The sequence below is a fragment of the Polypterus senegalus genome, chromosome 12, assembly GCF_016835505.1.
Source record: "Polypterus senegalus isolate Bchr_013 chromosome 12, ASM1683550v1, whole genome shotgun sequence".
Lineage (NCBI taxonomy): Eukaryota > Metazoa > Chordata > Cladistia > Polypteriformes > Polypteridae > Polypterus > Polypterus senegalus.
This window is the reverse complement of record NC_053165.1, coordinates 61,480,913-61,508,763: the sequence shown is the minus strand read 5'-3', so window position 1 is coordinate 61,508,763 and position 27,851 is coordinate 61,480,913. Positions and strand designations below refer to the sequence as shown.

Below are 27,851 nucleotides of genomic sequence, written 5' to 3'. Positions count from 1 at the left end.
TTTATTACAAATAAAACAATATTTTTGTGTTCTGTATATGCTGCCAAAATCACTGTACCATGTGTAATTTTAGGATGGGCTATAATTATATTGGATTAGCTGGATGTGGTGTTATACAGATGAAATGGTACTACTTTATAAAGACCTTCAGTTTCAGCCAGGTGGTCCTGATGGAGTAAGAAGGGTGACGATGTTTGGTTTAGAGTGCAGTCGCTCCATCTGTACACGGTACTTATTTAGCATTTGTCATATGGTCATGAACACTAAACTAAGAGTCATGAACACTAAACGGTAGAAGAGAGTCCTGCATATCTTCAACTGTTCTTCTGGACTTGATCATGGCCTCTTAAATGTACTATGTTACATGCTCTTGAACAGAATTCTGCTGTCAAACCCTGCTAGGAAAGGTAGCAAGTGAAGGTCAAATTAATACAGGAGCATGGGGGAGGTTGAGGTTGGAAGCATGCAACAGCATGGCTAATTCAACATTATTCACCATCTTTTTTCCCCACTGTATTCTTCACTCTGGTGAGAAGCTGGCTACTAATTAACATGTCTAACATCAGCATAGTCTATATACACCACAGTTATTGGTAATTATTATAAATCTTTATTTTATTGGATAGATTTGATTGAAGCTCCTAAAAAAATGGGCTACTTAAATGTACTGGTATAAAGGTTCAGGATGGTTACTACTTGTGCAACATTGTTTGTGTTCATTTACCTGTAATTTTCCTGTTGCCAAAATACAAGCTTAGATAGTAAGAACATTCAGTTAACCAGCTCTAGAATGGCGGTTTCTCATCTGTCCAGAGGTCAAGTGTCTACAGTAGCTGAAAACCTGCTAAGGTATCAGCGCATCTACTTGGATAGAGTGACCCAGCCACTCGAATTACCCACTGCTTTGGAGCTAAAAGGCCATTTAATTCTTTTTTTAATCACCTGTTGGTGTGTGGGATTTTGCCCATTATTAATGATTTGACTGGTTTCTTTGTAATACAGCATACAGGTGTGACCTGGGTGGCATTCTAGTGGAAAGGGTGTAATTCTAACTATATTACACTTGCCTAGCAGAATTGCTTCTGCTTCCAGTTTGCTACCAATTACTTTTTAATTTAACAAATGGATGTCTAATGTTTTGGCGCAGTTCTGAATGTCACTAGGAATGATTTTTCTTTGTCCTTCAACAGCAAGATGAGCTGGAGCAAGAGGAGCAGAAAAGATTTGAGAATGAGTATGAAAGAACTAGGAGGGAAGCTATGGAGCGGATGAAGCAAGAGGAGGAGTGGCGAAAGGAGAGCGAGAAACAGAGAGCAGAGGTTCTGGTGCAGCAGATGGAGGAGCTCCGACTGAGAGAAGTGGAGGTAAGTGGCAAACTGATGAGTTTGCTAGACAGTTGACTCAAGGAAAAAAAAAAACAGTAGACCGGTGATTTGTTTGGAAACTGCTTAAATTCCTTCAGTATAAAACGCATGCATTCTGTTTTCAATCGGACTCTTTCCATGCATTTATGCCATGGTATATGACTTTCTTTTTGGAAAAACATGAGATAAAAAATTAATAGGAGGGCTGCTTCCATAAATTTACTATATATTCCATACCAGATCAAACCAATAAGGTCCCTTGACTCTTAATGTAAATATATCGTAGATTTGTTCATAGTAAAGCATTTTGGGATGCCTTTTTCACCTTGCATATGGTGTATAATTGCATACTTATGTTGTGGATTAACAAGGAACTTGCCACACATGACTGACATTTTGAATTTTTACATTTGAAATGCACTTGGATAAATGTAAGAGTAGGGACTTTTTTTTCAAGGAAATTTGGAATTATTCATCTTCCAAAAAAAAAAATCTATTGTCCAAGCATACTTGGACAGCATGAAAATCTGCTGCTGTTAAACACTACTGTAATACTTGAGAGGTGGGCTTGTTATAAATGCATCTGTTAGTCAGTTACTGCTGCTGTGTGTAATGCAAAGTCTTTATTAATGTCTTTTTATGACGTTCTAGTGACTAATAAGCAGTGTGGTATAGTGGTTAAGGCTTTGCATCCTACTAAAACTCATTGTATCTCAATGTTGCAAGTTACTTTAGGTAAACCCGCCTGCCATACAGTAAATAAGTAATATATGTATGATGGGTAGGCCTTATTGAAAAGTTGACATTGGTAAGTATTTTTAAGATCAAATCGCACCTTTTTGTTAAGACCTTTTTACACCGTAACTGACAACTAAACTGTGTGTGCAAGACATAGCTACTTGCGCACCTTAGTAAATTCTTGTTACCCAGCAGTAACTATTTGATGTACCGTGTTAGCCCCCATTCTAGTTCATTACCAACACTTTTTTATTTTTGTACAGTGTTCCTCTGACACAGCAATCATTTCCATGATGTGGAAGAGCTCACACCAGTTACTCCTTTGTGCTTGTCTTCTACTTCAAGGTTTTATCTAAAATTACCTGCAACACGCCTAACAAGGTGTTTCTTTTAGCATCACTGGTATGCCTTACAAGAGGCTGCGTAGCTTTTCTTATCCACTGGCTAAAACAGGTGATATGCTAAGGTGTTTAATGTGAGGTCTCAATGGTGCAGAAGACATTTTTGGATTCATTTTATTTCAGGCAGAACAGCTGAAGAAGGAGGAGGCAAATCTGGCTGCCCAGCAAAGGGAGATTGAAGTCCTGGAGGAGGAGAGGAGACAGCTAGAGGAGCAAAGGAAAAAATCTGAGCTTGGGTATGAAGAAAGGAGTGTGTGTCTTCCTTTCTGTTTGTCTGTCTATCCATTTGTCCACTTTTGGAGGCATGGGAACAGTCACGACAGGGATGAAGACAGATGGAGCAGTTAAACCGAGAACCAGGATGAAGTCTATCCTTGTGAAAAAGAGAACTATACAAAAGTGACTGTAACTTTCTTCTTTTTAGACGATTTCTCACTCGTCAGTACCGAGCACAGCTTAAGCGAAGGGCTCAGCAGGTGCAAGAAGAGCTGGTAAGTACTGAAGGACTATTTCTAAGTTCGTTTACTTTAATAGTTTGGGATGCAGTGCCAGCCATTGTTCAGTTACCAGACCACCCTCATCCATATCCCACAAGTAAAGTTTTGCCCACGATCGGCTATCCATCTCAATAAAACTTCTGATTATGGCATTACCGAAAACATTTTTAAAGCAATAGTGACACAGTACTGCTGTACAGCTTCAGATACCTTGGTTCATGTGCTGGCTTGTGTCACTTCATGTGTCTTCCTCCATGTTTGCACTTGTTTCCTCACATATTCTAAAGATGGGTGAACCAGCTGTGATTGGGCACTTAATGGGCTAGTGTACACTGATCAGCTAAAACATTAAAACCACTCCCTGATGAAGTGACTAGCATTGATTACCTTGTTATAATGGAACCTGTCAAGGAGTGCGATATATTTGACAGCAAGCAGACAACCAGTCCTTTAAAGTGATCTGTTGGAAGCAGGAAGAATGCCCAAGGGTGACATGGGACTGAGAAGGCTAGATGCCCTGGGTCAGATCATTTCCAACATGACGGGTCTTTGGTGTGTTCCCAGTAAGCAGTGGTTAGTACCTACCAAAACTGGTCAAAGGATGGACAACAGGTAACCAACAAAAGGGTGCCCATCCACATGACCCAAGGCTCATTGATGTGCGTGGGGAGCAAAGGCTAGCCCATCTGGTCTGATCCCACAGATGAGCTACTGTAGTGCAAATTGCTGAAAACTGAATGCTCTCCATTAGAGAAAGGTGTCAGAACACACAGTGCATCACTACGTAGCTGCAGACCTATCAGAGCGCCTGTGTTTACCCCTGTCCACCACCCAAAGTGCCTACAATGTACATGTGAGTATCAAAACTGGACCATGAAGTAATGGAAAAAGGTGGCCTGGTTTGATGAATTGTGTTTTCTTACAGATCACATGGGAGGCCGGGTGTGTGCTTGTTGTTTACTTGGAGAAGAGATGCAAGCAGGATGTAGTATGTGAAGAAGGCAAGCTGGTGGAGGAGTGTAATGCTCTGGGTAGTGTTATGCTGTGAAACCATGAGTCCTGGCATTCATTAATATGAATGTTACTTTGACACATACCATGTACTTAAAGATTGTTGCAGACCACGTACACCCTCTTTTAGCAGGATAATGAGGAACATGACAAAGCATTCAGGGTGTTGACTTGGCCCCCAAATTCCCCAGCTTTCAATCCCGTTGAGTTTGTGTGGAATGTGCTGGAAAAACAAGTCTGATTCATGGAGACCCTGCTTATAGGACTTAAAGGGTTTGCTGGTAATGTCTTGATTTGAGATACCACAGGACACCTTCAGAGGTCTTGTGGATTCCTTTCCTTGACGGGTCAGAGCTCTACTGGTGGCATGAGAGGAAGCTACACAGTATGGGACATGTGGTTTAATGTTGTAATTGATTAGTGTATTTGCAGGCTCGTTCTCTTGTTGCTGAGGAGGACTCCATTACAGGGCTGTGGGGAGCTGGTGAAAAAGAGTGGGTTTAGAAAATGGATAGTCAAACTAGGAAGCACTTCCTCCCCTCATACTTCCTTTTATGATATATTAAGTAATTCTAGTGATGTAGAGTTGCACGTTTATTTATTTAGGATAGTCAGTGTAGAGGAAAGTCCCTCTGTTTGTGTCCCACCTATGAGAGAGCAGAGGTTGCACTACTGATGTGAAATCTTCTTTCTTCTTCAGGAGTCAGATCATTCTATACTACAGGCACTTCTACGCAGAGAGCAAGAAGAAGTAAAGCTGCATGCAGCACAGCGAGAGCGAGCCATAGCTGACGCTGCTTGGATGAAGCAAGTGATTGAAGAGCAGTTGGCACTGGAGAAAGAACGGGAGGCTGAGTTTGACATGCTGTACAGGTCAGCATTGAGCTAGCACTTCTCTGGGTTCTGTGTATTTCTGCATGAGGCAGGCCAGTGTCTTGTTAACAATTGACTATGTTATAGGGAGGAGGCCCAGAGAATGTGGGAAAAGCGGGAGGCTGAATGGGAGAAAGAAAGAAGAGCGAGAACACGTCTCATGCAAGAGGTGAGGGACGAACTGCTAACTGAACTTTGCAGGCCTCCATTCATTGTCATGTACGGCACAGATGTGCAAAAAAAAAAAAAATTAAGTGGAGTCCAATATGCCAACTGTCATCTTCCTCTCAGGTGATGGCAGGTAGGCATGAGCAACTGGAGGAGCGCATGAAGAAGAATCGGCAAGCTCAGGAGGAGTCTGTGCTGCGACGTGAAGAGCTTATCAGACAGCTCGAACTAGAAAGGAGGATGACTGCAAGAGAGAAAGTGAAGGAAGACGAGGTGAAGACTGCACGCAGACTGGAGCTGTCCGAGCAGGTATGCCAAAGTAAGGGGGTAAAAAAGGGGTCAGACCTGGGCTGGTAAAGGTCGGTATACTTCAGGCATGCATTTTGGCTAATAAATGCTAGCTGATAGGGGAGGTACCAATGCTAAATATGACATAAGGAGGCAGCTGGGAAGGAAAGGAAAGGATCTACGATCAAGCAAAGTGGATCACTGGTCTTTAGATGGTGTCACAGTACAATGTGGGTGAAACACCATTAGAGGTAGGTGGAGATCATCCAAAATATTGGAGAGAATAACAAAGAGGTGGAACAAACCCCTCCAAATAGCCAGGTGACAAGTGCAGAAGAGGGGTATGGTTAGGAACAGAGGAACCTACTGAAGGGTTTAATGAGCAGTTAGGATATGGGTCCATTAATAAAAATTAGGGATGCAGGATCCACAAAGACCAGAGGGAATGAATGGTTAGTAACCCGTGGGTGTGCCATTGGTTGGATGAGGGGTTTGTGACTATTGAGTGAACTTCCTTCTTGGACACATCTCTTGTGATTAGAGTCTGGGAGTGTTTGGGGGGCCAGAAGACTCCAGAGTCAGGAGGAGAGTTGAGCAAGGCTTAAAACTGGCTGGGAGATGCGTTGGAAGTACCCATGAGAACTGCCCCATGTCTGTGGCACAGTGTATCGGGTTGAATAGACCATCCACTTGCATTTGTACACACACATAGGCTTGGAATGTTGTTTTAATAGGCTCAATGTGGCACCTGGTGTTGTTTCGTTTTACTACTTTGCCTTTTCTTTTGATTATTTCTTGCTGTATTTAGCACCCCAACATCTGGTTTGTTAAAGTCCATGTTTTGGGGTATTTTATGCTGTGTTATGAGGGTAGTGTCCAATACAATTTTCAAATGATGTTTATGAAGACACCAAGGGCTTTAACTGTTGCCATGTATGTGGATAAACGGGACTTGCCACAATTCAGAAACATGGTCAATTAATGCTGTTCTTTTCCAAGTTGTAAACACTAGTAAAAAAAATTTTTGGAGGATGTACATTTGAAATGGCTTTTTTCAAAAAGAGGAAGAAGCTGCACATGAACTGAATTTCAGTCTTTTTTTTACCCCCCCTCCAAACACTGAAATGGTTTCCTTTCCATGGCACAGATTACTGAGCGAAACCGAAGGTACCACAAGGCCCTTATTCAGAGAGCAGAGGATGAGGAAGCAGAAAGAGAGGCAGAGAGGCACCACGAGGAAGAGGTGCGACATGAGGCAGAAAGAATGACTCGGCGAGGCTACCAGGAGAAGGTAATATGTCGAGTAGCAGGAGCTGCTGTTTAATGTAGTCTTTATATGGAGGAGGCAGGGACCCTGTACTATTTACAACCTGGTATTTCTTGAGAAATGTGACAAAAAAAAAGAAAATGATTGTTACATTTTCAATTTGGGAGTTTTTTAAATGATCCATTTGTTCTGATCCAATAATAATGGGCTGCTTGTTACAAATATTTGGTATTTATGTTTCTCTTTACATTTTTATTCTTTCAGATTTACAGTCGTCCAAAAACAGCATGGATATGATGCAAAAAAAACAGAAAATCTGAACCACTGGGAAGCATTTGTACAGAAAATGAACGTTTTCTCAAAAAGAGGTACCTGAAGGTTGACCAAGCCCAATGATTGGCAACATTTTAATTAAGAGTTTCATCCTAAAAACTGAACAGTCAGTTTTATTATTCTGATCATGAACAACAAACCTATTGAAAAATAATGGTACTTTGGTGCATGACCACTTGTGTAAAAACACGATCATGTTCCTAAACAAACAAACGCTTGAGGTTTAAATCAGGGCATCTTTTCGAGAAGTACTTTGTTTAAATGCGTGGTTTTGTCTGTATTGTGCGGTTTGGTGGGGATTATATGACTGCAATATGTCATGTGAGATTTTTTTACAAAGTTGATAATCTAAAAAATCCTAATTCTGAACAAATTCTTAAATATTTAAAGACTGCTTGAAGTATTGCTGGTTTTAATTAATGTAAAACATACATTGTTAGTCAGACATTTTTTTGCTGTAATTTTATATATGTAAAACAGAATTAGAAAAGACTGCAAAGAGGAGCGTCTTTCCATGTCTGTGTTAAGTGTTTTAACTTAAAGATAGGAAAACCAGTCAGTAGGTTGTGAGGACATGGTGCCATTTTTTAAGCTAAAGCATGAATATTTAAGTGCAGAAATTCTCTGACTGCACGCTAAGGTTGGCCGACAGTTAAGATCGGAAATGATTCATGTTAAAGTGGTTAACCTCTGATGTGTTAAGTGAAGAGACCAGGACACGTATGACTAAGTGTTTGAACTGCACCCCACTGTGGACGATGAAAAAAGTACTCTCCAGCCTTTTTGAACCCTGTTTATTGCATATTTAGCAGGCAAGAAAAAATACAAATAAAAACAAGATCATTTTACAGTAATACACTTTATACAATAAAGGTCAAAAAAAAGCATGTATGTCACAGTTTATAAATACAAATGTTTATATATTTATTTATATATATATATATATATATATATTAATAAAATAAAAAAGGCAAGTTGCTTCAAAATGCTGGCACTGGTTGTAAGAACAACTAGCAGACTTTGCATTGTATGCAGATGCATATTTCAATGATATTCAAGTACAACATAAAGACATAAGGCTCTGCACCCAACAAGACATTTTCTTTCCTGAGATGGTGCTTTTAGAATATCAGCTAATCATGATTGATGTTTTCTTACACTGAATCAGACTACGGCACCAACACAAGACCATTCATTGTTCATGTAAATACTGTATACTTGTCTTGCTGTGAATTTTTTTTTTTTTTTGGAGCTTTAAATTAAAGTCACAAGCTTGAAAAAGTTAATACTTATGTGGAGACTGACTGACTGCCATGGGTAGAGGGGAAGTGTAAGTTATAACGTCACAGAAGACAAGCAACATTCAAGTCGCTGGATCTTTGTGCAAATTAAATCTAAATCTGTGGTATCATGGCTGATGATGGTCACTGAGGTATGTACGTCTAATGGGGCAGGATTATGGCTTTTACTTTTCCAGTCAGTGCAAACCAGTTTGATAACTAGACTTTGAAGTTGGGCTACCAGCATAGTGCAGAAGCACCTGGCTGAAAGGAATCAGTTTTAAATAGAAAATGCATGCTGGTGTTAAATGAATAATTATGTGTATGGGGAGGTGACAAAATGGAGGAGAACCAATTTAAAAATCTGCAGTAAAATATCTCCTCTGATTTGCCCGCTTACAGTGACCCTTTCTCATTTTCAAAGGTGGAAAATGTTCCTTTCTTTAAGTAGCTGTCTTAGAAAATAATCAGACTTTTAGAGTAAAAGAGAGCTTTAATAGTACTACCCATGATCATTTCTTCATACAGGAGGAGAAATGCTCTTGCCAAGTAGTCCTCAAGGAAGAACAGACTTATTAGTGAAAACATAAACTGCTGCCACTATAATTTGGTTGGGAAGAACTTTGAGAATGCATGCAATAAACAAAAAAAAATAATATTGAAAGTATGAAGAAGGAAGTATTGTTTTCTTAAACCGAAAAATCAAAAGTGGGCACAAGTATTGGCAACTTGCCCCTCAGTTGCTGTTCTCTTTGGTGGTGATGGTCACCAGCTGTTTGGCAGCTTTGGCAATGTCATAGGCGCACTGGATAACCTGCTGAGTGACAAGCTGCATGTCTGACACCGGGCCACTTTCCACAGGCAGAGTCTTCTTGCATTCGGACTGCAGACGGAAGGCACTCAATGTTAGAAGCTTGAGGGAGGTTCGCACCATTTCTGAGCGTGGCTTCTGTCATAGAATGGAGGGAGTGAAGAAAAAGAACTGTTACAACCATTTATAATCCGCCAAAGTGTTGAGTGAATACTTAATTATTACAGCTCATTTTAAAGACAGCAGAATAAAAAAAAAAAAAAAATCTTTTTTTAAATCTAAAATGCTAAATCCTATTGTTTGCACAGTGCCAAACAAATGCTGTGCTCATGTGTTAAGGGAGTTTTTAAAGAGTTTCCGTTTAGGGGGTCATGTCTTCCAATAGTCAGTTCTTGTGCATTTATAGAAATGTGAGGTCTCTTGATATTCTGTTCAAGCAAGTAAACATTTGCTCCAGTAACTTCCCCCAACAGGAAGCAAAAGTATCCTCCTACATGGAATGTGAACGCAGAATGATTATTACATTTTTTTTTTTTTAATATTATGTAATGAAATGTGGTGAGGGCGATATCACAGTACAGCAAATTTGGGTAACAAATTTTAACCTGTGAATTCTCTCAATTATAGATAGCTACCACCTTGGAATAGTCCATGTGAAACGTCATTGTTGGGAGACTAATATTATCCACCAGTAATGGCACACTGCACAATAACACGAGGTGAATACACTTGACTTGAGCATTCATCCTCTTTCACTGTATGTTTAGCATTTGTTTGCTCAGAGGTTGATGCGCTTGCTGCTTCCTGAGCAGCTCTTCTTTTCTCCACCCGTGTCTTCTGTTCTTCTTCTCTTTACAGTAAAACTGATTAAGTCAGTGTTTGCGTTGCAATTACTTAATACAATTTCTTTCATTTTTTACTCAAGTCTTCAATCTGCTTCAAGAATGATTTAAGATATGAAGATGTAGGGGAAGGGTCGGCGAAGGTAGTAGGGATGAGAACGGCGCTCGTACGCGTGTACCATGGCAGCCCTGCTGACCACTTATTCTACAATAAAATAATAAAAAGACGAATCGCCATGGAGGTCAATCATCACCTCGAACGTGCGCCTTTGTGCACCAAATTTCAGGTCAAACGGTTTTGAGCTACTGGTGATTTAAAATCCTGGACTGACAAACGGACGGCCACTGTAGCGTATTATATAAGGACAAGCTAAAAAAATCTGTAAAAGTGAAATTATTTAAAAATATTTATTTAATAGAGAAATATTATTATTTAGTACAGGCAGTTATAAAAAAAAAGGTGGCGAGTAGTAACAGCACCCTTTGTTGACAGTCACCGTTATGTTGCGATGCTGATCCGGAACTGCGGAACTGCGCGGCTGGAGAGCTAAACGGTGTGAGCGCGACTCCTCAGACAACCACAGCAACTGAATAAGTAGCAAACAGGCAGCAGACATTCGTTTCTTCGTTAGATTTGGGTTATTTTCATCAAGAGAATCCGAGAAAAAGTATAAAGTTAACAACTAAGTACCGTAAGAAGGTAGTAAAATATTTTTAATTACAAAACTAGAAAATTAACTAATGGGCGTCCCTGAAAGATCAGTACGGACAGGGACAAAATGTTAAAATATGGGACATGTCCTGTATATAAGGGTCGTCTGGCAACCCTACACCGTGGCCCACTGCGACGTGCGAATGCCAGGCTGCCAGTGGACTGACCTGCTGTTTAAATCGTCCCAAGGGTTCAGGCGCCAAGCCCCAGCCTGACAGGGGCCCATTCCTGGGCTTTTGACGCAGCGATGGCGTTGGGCTCCACGCTATGATTGGATGTCATAAGGACGCGAAACAATTACATTTAACCTTCGTCCTCAATTGTGTAAATGTACGATTGTAGTGCTACGCCCTATTGAAAGTGGAAAAATAACGGTGTGCGCTGTCGAGTTCCTGCAATGTGAAGAATGAGGACAACTTCAGCTTCACGCCACCGCCCGAGCAGCCGAGTTGTACTTCTCTTTACGCCCCCCTGCGTGTTAGGGTCATTACAGCCATTTCACTGCAGTGTGTCACAGAGCCATACTAAGAGCTACATGTAGACAAAAAGGAATGAGTGTGAAAAAGCCCCCCTGAGATGGCCTGGGGCCATTCAAATGAGTTGGAGGTCTCGGATTAAGCGGCTGATCACCTTACGTATGCCCAAATGTCTCTAACAACACTAAACCGTGAGGATGCTTGATGTGAAGACCGGAGAAGCCGATGGAGGTTTTATACTAAAAGAAGCAGTGACTTTACAATTCATAGAAAGGAGATATACCTGAGAGTTTGGTTAAACACACAAAGACCCCCAAACGTAATCTGAAAGGACAGGTGATCTATTCTTAAAAAGGGTCAACTCCGTGGAGCCGTGCAGCCAATGTGCTGTGCCTTTAGTTGTAAACGCACATCTCTTGCTCAAGGTCGACCCCGGATCAGGAGCCACAGTCCAGCCCCCTGCGTGCACGCAGGTCCGACGAGGCGCAAACTCTCTCTTGGTCTCTGGCCACGCCCACAAAATAAGCTGGCAATGCGTCTTAAAAACAGTCAATACATCACAATGCAGAGCTTCACCCTGTAAAAATGCAAGTGTGAGCCTGGTTCACAGCCAACGAACTGCAATGATGTCCATTTAAACACCTACTAAAATGTGGACTCGCTTCAGTACATGGAACTTACGTAGCATTTTATGAACCGATCATTTCGGGGGTGTCTGATGTTGTTCTGTTGTAATGTGTGAGTAGAGAACAAATAGCCGTCTTAATCTGCTGTTAAGGAGAACCTGTGGTCTAGAGAATAAGACGGTGGCCTCAATTCAATTTCCAATCATGGCAGACAATGGACCCCAAGGCTGGTGGCTCAATCCTCACCAAGGACAAAGAAGCCCCCACCACCGCCCAGGTGGGTGAGCATAGCTGATCCTCAGTTGAAGTGATTGGAGAACACCAATAACCACCTTAGCCTAACACCAAAAGGGACCTGTGGTCCAAGGTATAAGGCAGGAGACTAAGGTTGGTGGTTCAATCACCAACAACAGCACCAAGGGTCCCCACAGAAGCACTCCACCACTGTTTAGGAGATTGGTCCAAGCTTCTCCTCTGTTGAAGTGGGTGGAGAATACTAATAGCCGTTTTAGCCTAACACCAAAGGGGACCTGTGGTCCAGGGGATAAGACAGCAGACCCTGAGACACAAGGTTGGTTAGTTCAATTACCACCCATGGCCAACCAAAGGTCTCCACCACCAATGTCCAGGTGAGTGGTTGAAGTTACTCTTATGTTGAAGTGTGAGTAGAAAACACAAATAGCCACTTTACCCTAACATCAAAGGGGTCCAGTGGGTAAGACAGCAGTCCCTGAGACCCAAGGTTGGTGGTTCAATTCCCACCTCCAGCCAACCATAGAAGCCCCCACTACTGTTTTGGTGGGTGAGCATAGCTGCTCTTCTTTTGAATTGTGTGAGTAGAGAACACAAATACCAACTTTAGCCTAACACTAAAGGGGACCTGTGGTCTAGCAGATAAGGCAATGGACCCTGAGACCCAAGGTTGATTGTGCAAGCTCCCACCACTGTTTAAGTGGGTGAGTGTTGCTGCTCTTTTGCTAAGGTGTGTGAGTAGAGAACACAAATAGCTACTTTAGCCTAACATTAAAGGGGTCCAGTGGGTAAGACAGCAGGCCCAAGGTTGGTGGTTCAATTCCCACCCCTGGCCAACCAATGTCCAAGTGAGTGGTTGAAGTTATTCTTCTGTTGAAGTGTGTGAGTGGAGAACACTAATAGTCATTTAAACCTACCATCAAAGGGGACCTGTGGCCCAGGGGATAAGACAGCAGACCTTGAGACCCAAGGCCAGTGGTTCAACTCCCACCTCCAGCCAACCATAGCACCAAGGGTCCCCACAGAAGCCTCCACTACTATTTATGTGGGTGGCCCAAGCTGCTCTTCTGTTGATGTGTGTGAGTAGAGAACACTAATAGCCAATTTAGCCTAACACTAAAGGGAACCTGTGGTCCAGGGGATAAGACAGCAGACCTTGAGACTCAAGGCCAGTGGTTCAGCTCCCACCTCCAGCCAACCATAGCACCAAGGGTCCCCACAGAAGCCTCCACTACTATTTATGTGGTTGGCCCAAGCTGCTCTTCTGTTGAAGTGTGTGAGTGGAGAACACTAATAGCCATTTTAACATAACATTAAAGGGGACCTGTGGTCCAGGGGATAAGACAGCAGACCCCAAGGCTGGTGGTTCAATTCCCACCTCCAGCCAAACATGGCACCAAAGGTTGCCACCACTGCTTAGGTGGGTGGTCCAAGCTGCCCTTCTGTTGAAGTGTGTGAGTAGAGAACACAAATAGCCATTTTACCCTAACACCAAAGGTGACCTGTGGTCCAGGGGATAAGGCAATGAACCCTGAGACCCAAGACTGGTGGTTCAATTCCCACCCCTGGCCAACCAATGTCCAGGTAAGTGGATGAAGTTACCCTTATGTTGAAGTGTGTGAGTAGAGAACACAAATAGCCACTTTACCTTAACATTAAAGGGGACCCGTCCCATGGTCCAGGGGATAAGACAGCAGTCCCTGAGACCCAAGGCTGGGGGTTCAATTCCCACCCCTAGCCAACCAAAGGTCCTACCACCAATGTCCATGTGAGTGGTTGAAGTTACTCTTATGTTGAAATGTGTGAGTAGAGAATACAAATAGCCAATTTAGCCTAACATCAAAGGGGACCTATGGTCCAGTGGATAGGACTGCAGTCCCTGAGACACAAGGCTGGGGGTTCAATTCCCACCACAGCACCAAGGGTCCCCACCACCAATGTCCAGGTGAGTGGTTGAAGTTACTCTTATGTTGAAATGTGTGAGTAGAGAATACAAATAGCCACTTTACCTGAACATCAACAGAGACCCATGGTCCAGTGGGTAGGACTGCAGTCCCTGAGACCCAAGGCTGGGGGTTCAATTCCCACCAATGTCCAGGTAAGTGGATATAGTTACTCTTATGTTGAAGTGTGTGAGTAGAGAACACAAATAGCCACTTTACCTTAACATCAAAGGGGACCCGTCCCATGGTCCAGGGGATAAGACAGCAGTCCCCAAGACCCAAGGTTGGTGGTTCGATGCCAACCGCAGCACCAAAGGTCCCTATAGAAGGTGTGGTGCAAATGGCCAGGTGAGCAAGGGGCCCCATCCACCCCCCCCTGGCCAGGTGAGTGGTTGAAGTTACTCTTATGTTGAAGTGTGTGAGTAGAGAACACAAATAGCCATTTTAACCTTACATCAAAGGGGACCTGTGGTCCAGGGGATAAGACAGAAGACCCCAAGACCCAAGGCTGGTGGTTCAATTCCCACCCCTGACCAACCACAGCACCAAGGGTCCCCATAGAAGCCCTCACCACCAAGGTCCAGGTGAGTGGTTGAGGATACTCTTACGTTGAAGTGTGTGACTGGAGAACACTAATAGCCATTTTACCCCAACATCAAAGGGGAGCCCTGGTCCAGGGAATAAGGCAACAGACCCCAAGACCCAAAGTTGGTGGCTCAAATCTGCCAGCCCAGATAAAGGTGCTGGACACGAGATGAGAGATCACCACTTCTTTACCACCCCAAAGAACCATGAGTAGAGATCACCACCAGCACTTATACCTTCCTGTTCCAGCAGCGAATACAGCCAAGGTGACAAGCCCTCCTTGCTCAGGGGGCACACTCCAGCAAGGAGCTTTGCTTTACACAGTTGTAAAACTTAAGTGTTTAGATGCTGTCACATTACTGTGGACCTATTCGCAAGCAATTAAAAGAACACAAAGGACAAAATCAGAAACAGCCCAAGAATGAGAAGCCTGGGATGTTACCTCAGCCTGCCCTATTGTGCTCCCTTTCCTGGACACAGTATCAGACAATCCAAACTGACAAAAATGTCCTCCTCCTCGGGGGGTGGGGTATGTCCAAAGGCATTACATAAGAAGATATTGTATTGACACAGCAAAAGAACACAAACACATTCAAGTACAATTGGTCACAGAGTAACACAGAACAGAAAATACAGCACCACCTACCTTGGGAAACAGGGCCGCCATCTCTGTTACAGCCACATGTATTCTTTCGGAGCATGGCATAAAGCTACAACAGAAAGACAGAAAACGTGTAAATATAATAATATAAGGCGTTACATCTTATGCAATATTCAAAAATTCCCAGCACTACAAAGGTTTTATTCATTAAGTATTACTAAAAAGACAAAGGCCTTCAGTCAAGCTGTGGTGAAGTGGGGGCTTCACAAATATTTTAATAACACTAGCTACGTATTAAAAAACAAATGTCCTACACACAAACACAACTAATAAGTTGGTCTTCGTATTCAAGTTAACACATTTTGTTTGCTTAACTCTCATACTTGGCCTAACTTTGGCCATTCTACCTTAATTCACTGTATGTATCTTTATCATTATAATTAGCTTTATTATTTTGGTGGGGAAACCAGTATAAATAAGCATATGATTGTGCATACAAGTATTATTGTGCTGCACTCTTAGGCCAGGCAGACAATGTGTTATTTTTGACATCCCATTTTCTGACTTATTTCCCATAACTGTAATAAAATGCAGGGAGTGTCAGGTGTAATTAGCACATGAGGTTTACATGCCCTCCAAGAATACTGGCTTCTGTATCTTCCAGATTGCTCTTCAGGGTTCTGAATTTAATTCTCTGACTTTTTTTTTTTTATTAATTTATTTATAAAGCTTTTGGAAGGAAACAAGTTTGTCTTTATGTTTATTTGTCCTGAGAATGTAGCCTCTACTTTTTGTAACTTTAGGAGGGCAGCAGGGTGAGCAGTCTATTCTTGCCAAGAAAGACATCATGGTGCTCATTTTCCATACCTGCGTCACTTGATAAATAATTGAGGAGATTCTTTCATACAAGAGCTCAGTGTTTTGCTCTAAAGGTTTATTCACTAGATGTTTTTTTAAGCGTACAAATCCGCCTAGTTAAAATTTAATTTCAAAATGTTAACACTGCCAGATGAAGGAGTACCTGTATGCAGTATATGCCTTGCCACCCCATCCCCTACACACCATGGATGGAAAAGAAGCCAACTCATAATATATATCACTAAAACTTCCACCTTTAAGTAGAAAATAACTGGGAAGGCTGGCAATAGTATATATAGTCCAAGAAGCACAGCCTTTTGAACAGAAGGCCCAGATCATGTAGTTTAAAATTCACTTTACCGATTCTAAAAAAAGAATGTTTCATGAAACTGAATCATCTCAACATACCTAAGCAGGACAGGTCAAGAAAAATGGACTTAAAAAAGGAACTGTTCACTTTTTATCAAATTCTAACAGCCAGGCCTGCCAGTATAAACAAGTTCCCTCCTTTCTGAACATTTGCCTTACTGGTTAAGACTTCAAGCAATTAAACAATAAAGTAAAATGTAGATTAGTATAGCAATATCAACTTTGTTCTCAAGTACCCCAAATACTTAGCCCCTATCAGAAGCTGTCCCCTTTTGGCTGAATGTCACTTTTGAGGTGATTTTGTTAATCGGCTCGGTGTTCATGCAGTGTACACGCAAACTGGCCAATCTAACAGTCAGTAAACCTGTCCTAAGCCTATCATAGCATGAATTGAAGAGGAGACACTGTGCCTGGAAGGCAGGGACAGAAGCCAGAGTACCAGGAGGCAGGATCAGGCTGCTGGAGGCTCAGAGATTGCAGGGAAGGAGGAGATTTGTCGGTCCAAGGAACCAGGGTACTGAAACAGCCAAAACTGTTCCGCAGCCTTCGTAAGCTCTCACGCTCAATGGGTCTGTTAAGCAGGGAGAGAGGCAGGGAGTACAGGAGCCACACATGAGCAATGAACACCCCCCATAGGGGAAAAGGAAAGAGAAGGAGACAGAAAAACAATGAATGAGAAAAAAAAAGTGGAAAACTTGACACTCCTGTGGCATGCCAGGAGAAAGCTAACAGTTCATAAACAAATAAATCAAGAATAAAAACTGGAAAAAAAAAAAAAAAAAAAAAAAGACACTAAGTGCAAGATTTGAAAAGTACAAATATCTAAATATTAGCCCATCAGACTCAAGGGTGAAATGGAAAAGGGTTGATGCCATGATGATATTAATGAGCACACCATGCACATTCACCCTCACCTGTCGTGCTTGTTCTCTTGAGCTGCACGCAAGAGTTCCTGTATGTTTTTAGTTATTTGTTCAGTTTTTCGGATGACATCCTCAGTGCTTGGAAGGGTCGCATCTGGCTCAGAGTCTTGATCTTCTAACTCTGCGATTGTCCCCTCACCTTGCCAGCTGCTGCCTTTCAGCTTTGTTTTCCTGCTAAAACTGTAAAGATGTTTAATAGCAGAACGAATGCACTTTTTCCATTAAAACAGCTTCTACCTATTTAATAAAGTTTTATTCCCAGGCCCAGATATTTACACTACAGAAACCCAAGAGTTTAGATGTTACCTCACAATTAATCACAGGGTGTCCTACCTTCTCTCATGTTCCAGAATTTACCACTTAATACTAGAACCTTCAAAATCCCAAAGCTGAACTTATATTCAGAGTCTGAAGCACTTTTGTCATCTTGAATCCAAAAGGCACAAAAATATACTTCCTGGTTCCTACCGATATCTGATAATTAATTAGCATGCATTTCACTGAGAAGCATCTGAGAATAAGTAGCTTTGCAAGTCAGAAAACTATCTTCAGTTAAAAAGTGGACTCCACATCTTAACACAGTTCTTTCTCCATGGGGCAATGCTTGGTTTGGGGAAAAATAATCTAAAACTCTAGGAAGGCCAGACTAAACTAAAAGCACCATACCTTGGTAGAACTAAGGCTAGAAATGAACTGAATTTTAAGTTATGTCTTTAGTTTGCAATCAGCTCCTCTAGCTGCCACTAGAACGTTTGTAATACAAGCAGTTAGTGCATGATGAGTGGACTAGATAATGACCATTAAACTAAGACCTATTCTTCTCATGCCTTCTGCCAACACTTCTTTCAGTGCATAAACACACACAATTCAAACTACTGCTCTAATTTTATCATCTTTGTGCTGCTACTTCATCAAGCACAAAAAACATTTTTGATGGGGAAAGAAGAGAAGGTAATCCACTCACCCAGTGTCTTCCAGCTCCAATTCATTGGCTGTGTTGTCATAATCACTCTCGGGCATGCTGCTTTGCTTTTCTGCTTTGTAAGCCTGAAATGATCAGAAAAATGGTAACGGCAGAGAAGGTGGGTTAGCTTGCGAGCAGTAAGAGCCCTGTGCTGCTGGGCCAGATAATGTTTGCGTCAGCCTGGGTCCACACCTAGTGGTTAGTTTTCCAGCTATTGCTGAAAGGGCTAAGCAGCTTATTTCTCCTGGTGAAGGCTAATATGACAAACAAATTCAACTCTTACTAACAGCTTCTTCATACATCACTTAAATGCGATAGGTTTTCCCAGATTTATGGACTGATGGTGTTAAGCTAGCAAGTCCTAGAATAATTTTGTTAAAATAAAAAAATACAACACAAAAGTGAAACAACAAATTGTGTACAGATGAAGAGAAGGCAACTGACTGATCACATCACCTTCAGAAGCCCCTTCAGCTCTCAGAGTACGCTGCTTAGCCATTTCTGAGTCTGGATGTCACCATCATGTGCTACCATCTGGATGCTTTTCTTCTTATATATTATAGCTAAAAAATGGGGCCAACCCAAGTGAGGGTATTCTGATCATTCGTAGGACCCGATGGTATAGTAAGTTAACCAGTTATTGCATTATCTACAGATTTTTTTTTTTTTAAAACTTTTCTCATTTAAACATGAAATGACAAACAATAAAAAATATTGTTCCTTCAATATTTAAGGGGTGTCAAACTGATGGGTCATTCTCTAGATTAATTTTAGCTCAGGAGCTTCTTAAGATTTACAATCCTTAATTCTTTATCTACCTGCCAGTTAATAACGAGATGCAACCAACCAAGGGGGCCAACAGCTAATTTAGTTCATCTGTACACTTAAGTAAAATATTTTGAAAGAAATGCAAGAAACAAGTGAGAGTGAGGAGTACTAATCTCTATGCTAATCTAGATGGACCTCGGAATAGGAGGTCTACAGAATGACAGTTGTATGGAGTCAGATACCGGTTCAGTGACATTCTTACTTGTGTGTGCTAATCAACAAGTCACCAGTCTCCGGTACCAGAATTGGAGAGGAAAACAAGCTTAGTTTGAAACTTCAGCCTTCCTTATGTAGAACTGCATGACAAGCTACACCTACAAACAGCAGCAAGAACCGTCATCCAACCAAGAAACAGGTTGTAGTGGAGGTCCACAAATACTACTAATTCTTCAGGAAGAGTTTGAAACCGGAGTCTAAAAATCAGACCAATATCTGGGAAAATCTCCTTTCAGTTTGCTATAATAATGAAACACATCCACAACTGGACACTCAGACGTGAACACTATCAGCTGGTCCTCCGTTGTTAACTTTAAAGGCCTGGTTAAGAATTAACCAATACACTTAAAAAGCAGATCATAAAAAACAGAAGAACTGATGAAATTAGTGAAGGTGGAACAATCCAGCCAAGCTTTAAAGAAGCATCATAATCATGGCTGACACATCAAGCTGTTAATAACTTTGATGCAGCAAGGTTAGTCATGAGAACATCAAAACCTGCTGAAGCAGATAGTTTAGTGCTGTTAGGTCTTCATTTGAAGTGGGTTCCTAGTGAGGCATAATTCAAACAAAATTATATCTGCACATGCATTGCTGTCATACATAAGCTTGATTACAAGATAAAGGTTCAAAATGAACATTCTCCATCACAAATACAAAAACAAGGTCAAACAGGACCTTTATAAACAGTCTAAGTTAAACAATATATTTTTAATATTTGCAGAACCATTATTTTCAGGAAAAATAAACATAGTTCAGCACAGTTCACTCAAAACATTGAACTCTACTGGATGGTGGCTGCCAATATATAGATCTTTTTTTTGTGTTTCACAGAGCTAAGAAGGTACTGTACTGTGCCTCGATCACTGGGCAGCACACGGACATCTCAGCTAGCTCTTACTTTAATAGGAGTGATGTACTTAGTAGGCCTTCATACTCTCCTACACTTTGTTATTCTGCAGTATAAAGTTGCTATAATGTGCACTAATATAATTCCTGAATACTCCATCCTTCAAGTTTCCAAGACCCTTCTCATTGCTATGTAACACTGATGTATTGCATTTATGCTACAATATCTTTTCTTCTTCTTCTTTTGGCTGCTCTCATTAGGGATTGTCACAGCGGATCAGAACATCTCTAACTCTGCCACCTCCAGCTCTGTCTCCTGTGCCACCATCTCCATCCCATATAACATAGCTGGTCTCACTACCGTCCTGTAGACCTTCCCTTTCACTCTTGCTGATATCCACCCATCTGTCACAAATCACTCCTGACCCTCTTCTCCACCCATTTCTATTTAAGCTTGTAATATGCAAAGCAATAGGCTTGCTGCAGTGAGACAATTAGCAGCTTGTCTATAAAAATAAAATGAATGAATGCAAAATTAGCTCACTTTTTTGAAACAATTAAGTGGAACTGGAGCAGAACTGTAGAATAGAGTTTTTAACAAAATATTTTGAAGGTGATATGTTAAAGCAGGCTGGTCAGGTGTGGTCTTGCATGCTGTAGGCTTTTCTTTGAACTTTCAAACTGAGGCTGGTTTTAGTCCAAGTGTTTTTAAAAGTCAGGCAGCCTACTCCACAGCATGATCAGTCCTCTCTGAAATTTATTGAAACACATCCTACTGCTATGTCACAGGAGTCTTAATGTTCAAAACTTTTTTTGATTATCTTAATTCACTTCTTTATTATTTTTATATGCAAAAAGTAGTTAACCAAGAGTTAAATCTGTGTGCATTGTTAAGTTGGGGCTTTTATTAAAATATTTTGCAGAAGAACTAGTAGAAAGCCTGAGGAACACTAATCCTCCCAGCTCACTCTGTTGGTTTTCTTAGAAAAGCAAAATTTCCGACAGGGCAGAATAATGACTGGTTAAAGAAGCAGAATCTCTCATTAAATGGCAAGTTCTATATAAAAAAAACAAAAAAAAATTCACTGGATTCTAATTAACAAATCAGTCTGAACAAAATGTGAGACCAGGACTGAACGCCTCTTTCCTCCGAGGTTTGTTTATGTGGAAGACATTAGCAAATTAAACAGAAGGCTTGGTTTCCATTTTATTCTTAGTCTGTAATTTGGAGATGATGATAGACTGAGCTATGGTTCAGGAAAATGTCTGTAATTAAGCTGTCATGTCAGCATCCTGTTGCAGACTATATAGTCTTTATCAATCAAAAAAGTGATCAAGTTTATTAAATATTATCAAATACATATTACAAGGCTTTCTTGGCATAATAAACCAAGTGACTATCATGTATGGAAAGTATTCCCTCTGCTGTAGGCTACTTTCACAATTTGCTGTGTTACAAATAAATGTTGCAACACATTTAAATTTGCCATTTTTTTGGAACATTAACAATACATAATTATGACCATCAAAATATTACGTATTTCTATGACAAAAATATAAAAAAAAAAAAACAGCTTTGAAAATAATTAACCCCTTAATATTTCCTATCATTAAAAAAGCACTGCCTCTGTTTCCGTTTTGAACCATCCATTGTGAATCCACCGGTGTGTGCTTAATCCTTCAGACGGACACTTCTCCTCTTTAAGGTTAATTACACCTGCATGTGTGACATCGTATGCCAGTATGAAGACAGATGAGTTTATTGGCAGACAATGTTCACATGAGAGAGAAATTATTTCAAAGGCACTAAGAATCTTAAGGAACCGTTCAATCAGTTGTCAGAAAATTAAAGACATATAAATTTGCCCAGGATTTTCATAGCGCAGGATGTCCCACAAAACTCAACAGTCAGTCAAGAGGACAACTGGACAGAGAAGGAATAAAGGGCTTAAAATCATAGTCATGGCGGCACCATCTGGGTTTTATTGTTGAATTGCATAGAGATAGCCATATTTTAAAGAAAGCATATATTAAACATTGCTTTGAGTTTGCAAGACAAAGGATATAGGAGTTTCTATAAAGAAGATGTATAGAATTCTGTTTTCTGATAACACAAAAATTGTGTGGTGACATTAGAAGAAAAAAAAAAAAAACCCAAAAAAACTCATAGAACTCATAACATACACATAGCATCACCACACTGAAGCAAAGTGGTGTCAACATGATGAAGTGAGATTGCTCTTCAGTCGTAGGAGCTTAAACTGGGAAAGTGAGCCCACAGAAAACCTGGTGGGAATAAATGACTTGTATACTGTGACTCCCCAAATGACCTGCAACAATTGCAAGTAATTATGAAATGAATAGTGTCAAATATTAAACCTACAAAACATGATAAACTATTTATAACAAACACAAATGAACTACCCTGTTGCTGCTGCAAAGAGAGCTGCTACCAAATATCAAATTAGGAAGGACTAAAAATGCAGCACTGATAGGTGAATTTTTCAGCTTCGTATTTTTGTTTAAACTTATAACATTTGATAATTGCCCACTAAAGTTTGAGTTGTTAAACATTAACACAAATTCAACTTCAATGCATTTTAATTTCAGACTCTTATTATAGCAAATTGTGTTGGCATTGGTGGGCTGGGATGAAACTTTCTGCGCCCACCATATAAACTTATTTAAAACATTTTTTTTAAATAGAACATTTCAATGAAAGTCCAAAAAAATATAAAATTCCATGTATAGTCAGAATGCATTTGCAAAAGTATTTAAGCAATGGAAGCAGGTTAGTGTGAAATTTATCTAAGCACTAGAAGTGAGGGATGTGATTAGCTTCAGAGCACAAAGGCTATGGAAACCATCAGTACAATGTACTTTCATTTATTCCTGTCTCATACCCCAATGACTAACTAAATCAGAAAACACAAACTGTCTCTTGGGTTAAGCTGTTATGATCCAATATAAAGTGTTAAGCCCAAATAACACTCAGAATAGTATTCTGTTGGCATCTAGTGAATAAAATAACATATGGTAACTGATCAATATTCATTAATGAAACAGACCCTTCAAAAATGTTGAGGAAGCAAAAAAACAGTTTTACGACAAACTTAAACTGAACCATTACTTGAATCAAGTGATAATGATGACAATGTGGTCAAGTGGAAGGACCACAAAGATGTTAGCCCCCTAAGCCCCGTTCATTATGCAGCAACTGTCAGTGTCCATTTTGGAAAAAATGGAAGCCATTAAGCTTTTGTGCTGTGGTAATGTACAATAAATACACAAGGGGCACATTGATAGTGCAGTGCAGGCACGAACATTGTACCCTTCTATACTCAGGTAACAGAACAAATATCATAAGAATGCAAAGAAACACACTTCTAAAGTCCCGATTGCAACGTTGGGAGGCGTGTTGGTGAGTCTTAAAACATGCCACACACTAAAGACGTGTACAATATCTGCTTCTGTACAGCACTGGACAATTGACATACCTTTCCTACTGTATTTATGTTGACATTTTAGTAATTAAAGGTTTCTGTTATGCATTTACATGCGGATTTATTCATTGCACTGACTGAAGGCTGCACTTGATTCTGGGCTTAAACCAGCAGCACTTGCCAAGCTGTCATGAGATTAGAGACATGCACAAGACCCCAAGGGTGTGCAGTAAAATAAAATGAACAAATAAGCTGATCATAATGAATCAGTTTGTTCTAAATTTGAAAAGTACACCACTCTGCTTTAACACACAGTAATCAAAACCTTGAGAAGCACAACATGCATGTACCGCAATATTTTCACACATCATTTACAATGGGCGTACATTACCTGTGTTCAATAGTGAAACATTAACAAATATAAAGATGTAATGTTTAGCAGTTTCAATGTTTGTTGCAGAAAACAAATCCCAAATGGAAAAAAGTTTTTCAAGCTTTACTGAAATGGCAGACTGTGAAAATCTCAACTGAGACATGAAGGAAAAGATGGGACCTGGTCTTTGTCACAATACACTGAAAATTAAAATGTACGGGACACAGGGAGTAAGGACACATAGTTCATCCTTACAGCCTTCCATCTAACCGTTTTTGTGCCTGCTTATTCCAATTCAGGATGGTTTTGGCAACATCACAGTCAAGGTGGTACCAGCCTTGGATGGGTGGCCAATCACAGGACACTCAAACATACCTAACCATATGGGATTTACTTTGAATGTTATATTTGCCAGCTAAGTAGCCATTTTTTAATTGTAAGCTTTATCCTTCTGCCAGACAATCCACTGAGGGCGTTTGCTTTATCATTTGAAATTTCTACTGTACTCAGCAATGCATCAAGCTAAATATGACATATTCAATGTACAGCTCACCAACTATAGAATAATGTAATATTAAATGACAAATTAGCATATAACCTTTTTTCCCCGAAGCCAAAAACCAGCCTTCTCTTGCTCCGATTTCAAAATGAAGTTAAATCAATACTGATACTCATAGCACCCTGATTACAAAAGCATTTAGAAAATGAACAGTGATGGAGGTATGAATGAGCTGGTGAACACAGCCGCAAGGCAAGAGTGATGGAACATGCTGTGGGGAAAAGATAGTAAGGGGTGATGGGACTATGGCTCTGGCAAGATCAATGTCCTCTAGAGAAGGAAGGACAGATCAAGCGAGAAGGTACTTAACCCTTCGGGTGTTTTCATCCCGTGACCAGGATAACAAGGAAGGGAAGGATGGGAGAGATGAAGAGGCGCTCACATAAGCACTCCTCCCAATCTGGAAAGAGGTTAAAAAAAAAAAAAATTCAATATTAAGAACAAAACAAATACAAAATTAATTCAAAACATACTATAAATGGATGAATGAATGGCAAGACTGATAATTTAAAATACCACCAAACAGATCCAATGATATTAGGAACATTACAAATGTAATTTTGTACCCTCATCCCAGCTTCTTGATGATCATACACTGAGGAGCCACGTTACAAAACTGCACACTCCACCTCTGCAGCTCAAGTCCCTGCTGGAAAACTGATGACCAAGAGTTAATTGTCCAGCTTTGGTATCCTTAACTGTTTTAGGTCTCGGGTGTTATTTTTGGGAAGCAGGAGTTGTGAAATACAAAGACAGACAATAGAATATGACCTTATATACAGTGGAGGAAATAATTATTTGACCCCTCACTGATTTTGTAAGTTTGTCCAATGACAAAGAAATGAAAAGTCTCAGAACAGTATCATTTCAATGGTAGGTTTATTTCAACAGTGGCAGATTGCACATCAAAAGGAAAATCGAAAAAATAACTTTAAATAAAAGATAGAAATTGATTTGCATTTCATTGAGGGAAATAAGTTTTTGAACCCTCTAACAAAAAAAGACTTAATACTTAGTGGAAAAACCCTTGTTTGCAAGCACAGAGGTCAAACGTTTCTTGTAATTGATGACCAAGTTTGCGCACATTTTAGGAGGAATGTTGGTCCACTCCTCTTTGCAGATCATCTCTAAATCCCTAAGGTTTCGAGGCTGTCTCTGTGCTACTCTGAGCTTGAGCTCCCTCCATAGGTTTTCTATTGGATTAAGGTCCGGAGACTGACTAGGCCACTCCATGACCTTAATGTGCTTCTTCTTGAGCCACTCCTTTGTTGCCTTTGCTGTATGTTTTGGGTCATTGTCGTGCTGGAACACCCATCCACGACCCATTTTCAGTTTCCTGGCAGAGGGAAGGAGATTGTCGCTCAGGATTTCACGATACATGGCTCCGTCCATTTTCCCGTTAATGCGATTAAGTTGTCCTGTGCCCTTAGCAGAAAAACACCCCAAAGCAAAATGTTTCCACCCCCATGCTTGACGGTGGGGACGGTGTTTTGGGGGTCATAGGCAGCATTTTTCTTCCTCCAAACCCAGCGAGTTGAGTTAATGCCAAAGAGCTCTATTTTGGTCTCATCAGACCACAGCACCTTCTCCCAGTCACTCTCTGAATCATTCAGGTGTTCATTGGCAAACTTCAGACGGGCCTGCACATGTGCCTTCTTGAGCAGGGGACCTTGAGCCCTGCAGGATTTTAATCCATTGCGGTGTAATGTGTTTCCAATGGTTTTCTTGGTGACTGTGGTCCCTGCTAATTTGAGGTCATTAACTAACTCCTCCCGTGTAGTTCTAGGATTCTTTTTCACCTTTCTCAGAACCATTGACACCCCACGAGGTGAGATCTTGCGTGGAGCCCCAGAGCGAGGTCGATTGATGGTCATTTTGTGCTCCTTCCATTTTCGAACAATCGCACCAACATTTGTCACCTTCTCTCCCAGCTTCTTGCTAATGGTTTTGTAGACCATTCCAGCCTTGTGCAGGTCTACAATTTTGTCTCTGACATCCTTGGACAGCTCTTTGGTCTTTCCCATGTTGTAGAGTGTGGAGTCTGCTTGATTGATTGATTCTGTGGACAGGTGTCTTTTATACAGGTGACTAGTTAAGACAGGTGTCCTTAATGAGGGTGACTAATTGAGTAGAAGTGTCTAACCACTCTGTGGGAGCCAGAACTCTTAATGGTTGGTAGGGGTTCAAAAACTTATTTCCCTCAATGAAATGCAAATCAATTTCTATCTTTTATTTAAAGTTATTTTTTCGATTTTCCTTTTGATGTGCAATCTGCCACTGTTGAAATAAACCTACCATTGAAATGATACTGTTCTGAGACTTTTCATTTCTTTGTCATTGGACAAACTTACAAAATCAGTGAGGGGTCAAATAATTATTTCCTCCACTGTATGACAGTACCAAAGTACTGTGCAGCAACTGAAAGTAAACCTACATTAGCACTAGCCTAGCACTCACTCTACAGATATTTGTATGTGTGTGCAATCTAACTCCAAGAAATGGGGATGGCAAAAACTGACACTTATTTATAAATAACTAATGCCTAGAATAAGATTACCATCACTGCAGTAAATAAGCATAAGAACTAATTTTAGATTGTTATTTTTCTTCTAGTTGTATCACACATTTGTGTTGACAATGCAAATAAACCAACTGCACATTACATGAAATCTACTGGATCGCCTCTGGTCTTATTTGTCAATGAAATAATATAAAATGCACTGGGGCAGTTTGATGCACCAATGAAATGTATTTCAAAAGGACTATGTGTTCTTTTATTTTTGCTTAACTGTACAACCTTCCTGGTTCAGTTCATACTCCCTATTCACTGGGGGAATTAGTTTACCTGTCACTGCTTCAGCTGCAAAAAAAAAAATGAATAAATAAAATGTGCACCCAACTGGACACCCAACACCCATCATTGATTTCCATTGGCTTTACCAAAACACAGATACAAGCAAGCATTCAAACGCAATTTCAATCCATGGTCTTCAATAATTGGACACTTTTATTAAGTAAAGAAAATCAATTCTAAAGTAAGGGAAAAAAATACTTATTTACAGTTTCAGCAGGTTTTAGTCTTAAATTAAGGGGCAATTTCCCCATCCTAATAAAACAGTAAAATCAGCAAACATCTGGTTAAAGCTGAATTATGTCTGAAATAAACTTGTTCACATTTAATTTAGTTTTTGTCTACAATTGACTATACATTTGGGAATAAAATGCCCGAGCCCATACAATGAAAAAAAGTCAATCATATCCTGCTTTAAGGAAGTGAATTAACAATTTCACATTTGAGTGACAACTTTAAGAATTTTACCCATTTACTACCATTGCTTTAATTAATATACTTTTTGCATTCAAATTATCTTCGATCTATACAAATACAAGCACAATCCACC

At 40.4% G+C, this 27,851-nt stretch overlaps 2 protein-coding genes across 5 annotated transcripts in view; one reads left to right on the top strand and one right to left on the bottom strand.

Annotated features, from left to right (window-relative positions):
• LOC120540752 (trichoplein, keratin filament binding) overlaps positions 1-6,905 on the top strand; it is a 46,586-nt gene extending 39,681 nt beyond the window's left edge. For all 4 annotated transcript variants that reach the window (XM_039771792.1, XM_039771791.1, XM_039771794.1 and 1 more), the window contains 8 exons: positions 1,191-1,364; positions 2,627-2,739; positions 2,928-2,994; positions 4,712-4,884; positions 4,972-5,053; positions 5,176-5,361; positions 6,488-6,631; positions 6,872-6,905. In XM_039771792.1, coding sequence (XP_039627726.1) covers positions 1,191-1,364; positions 2,627-2,739; positions 2,928-2,994; positions 4,712-4,884; positions 4,972-5,053; positions 5,176-5,361; positions 6,488-6,631; positions 6,872-6,904 — 972 coding nt within the window. In that variant the 3' untranslated portion in view covers position 6,905. The remainder of the gene's footprint in view (positions 1-1,190; positions 1,365-2,626; positions 2,740-2,927; positions 2,995-4,711; positions 4,885-4,971; positions 5,054-5,175; positions 5,362-6,487; positions 6,632-6,871) is intronic.
• Positions 6,906-8,135: 1,230 nt separating this feature from the next.
• The window catches only part of git2a (G protein-coupled receptor kinase interacting ArfGAP 2a), a 71,669-nt gene continuing 51,953 nt past the window's right edge, over positions 8,136-27,851 (bottom strand). The window contains 5 exon segments of the mRNA XM_039771788.1: positions 8,136-9,169; positions 15,114-15,177; positions 17,210-17,398; positions 18,183-18,265; positions 24,761-24,850. Of these exon segments, the coding sequence (XP_039627722.1) occupies positions 8,957-9,169; positions 15,114-15,177; positions 17,210-17,398; positions 18,183-18,265; positions 24,761-24,850 (639 nt within the window). The 3' untranslated portion in view covers positions 8,136-8,956.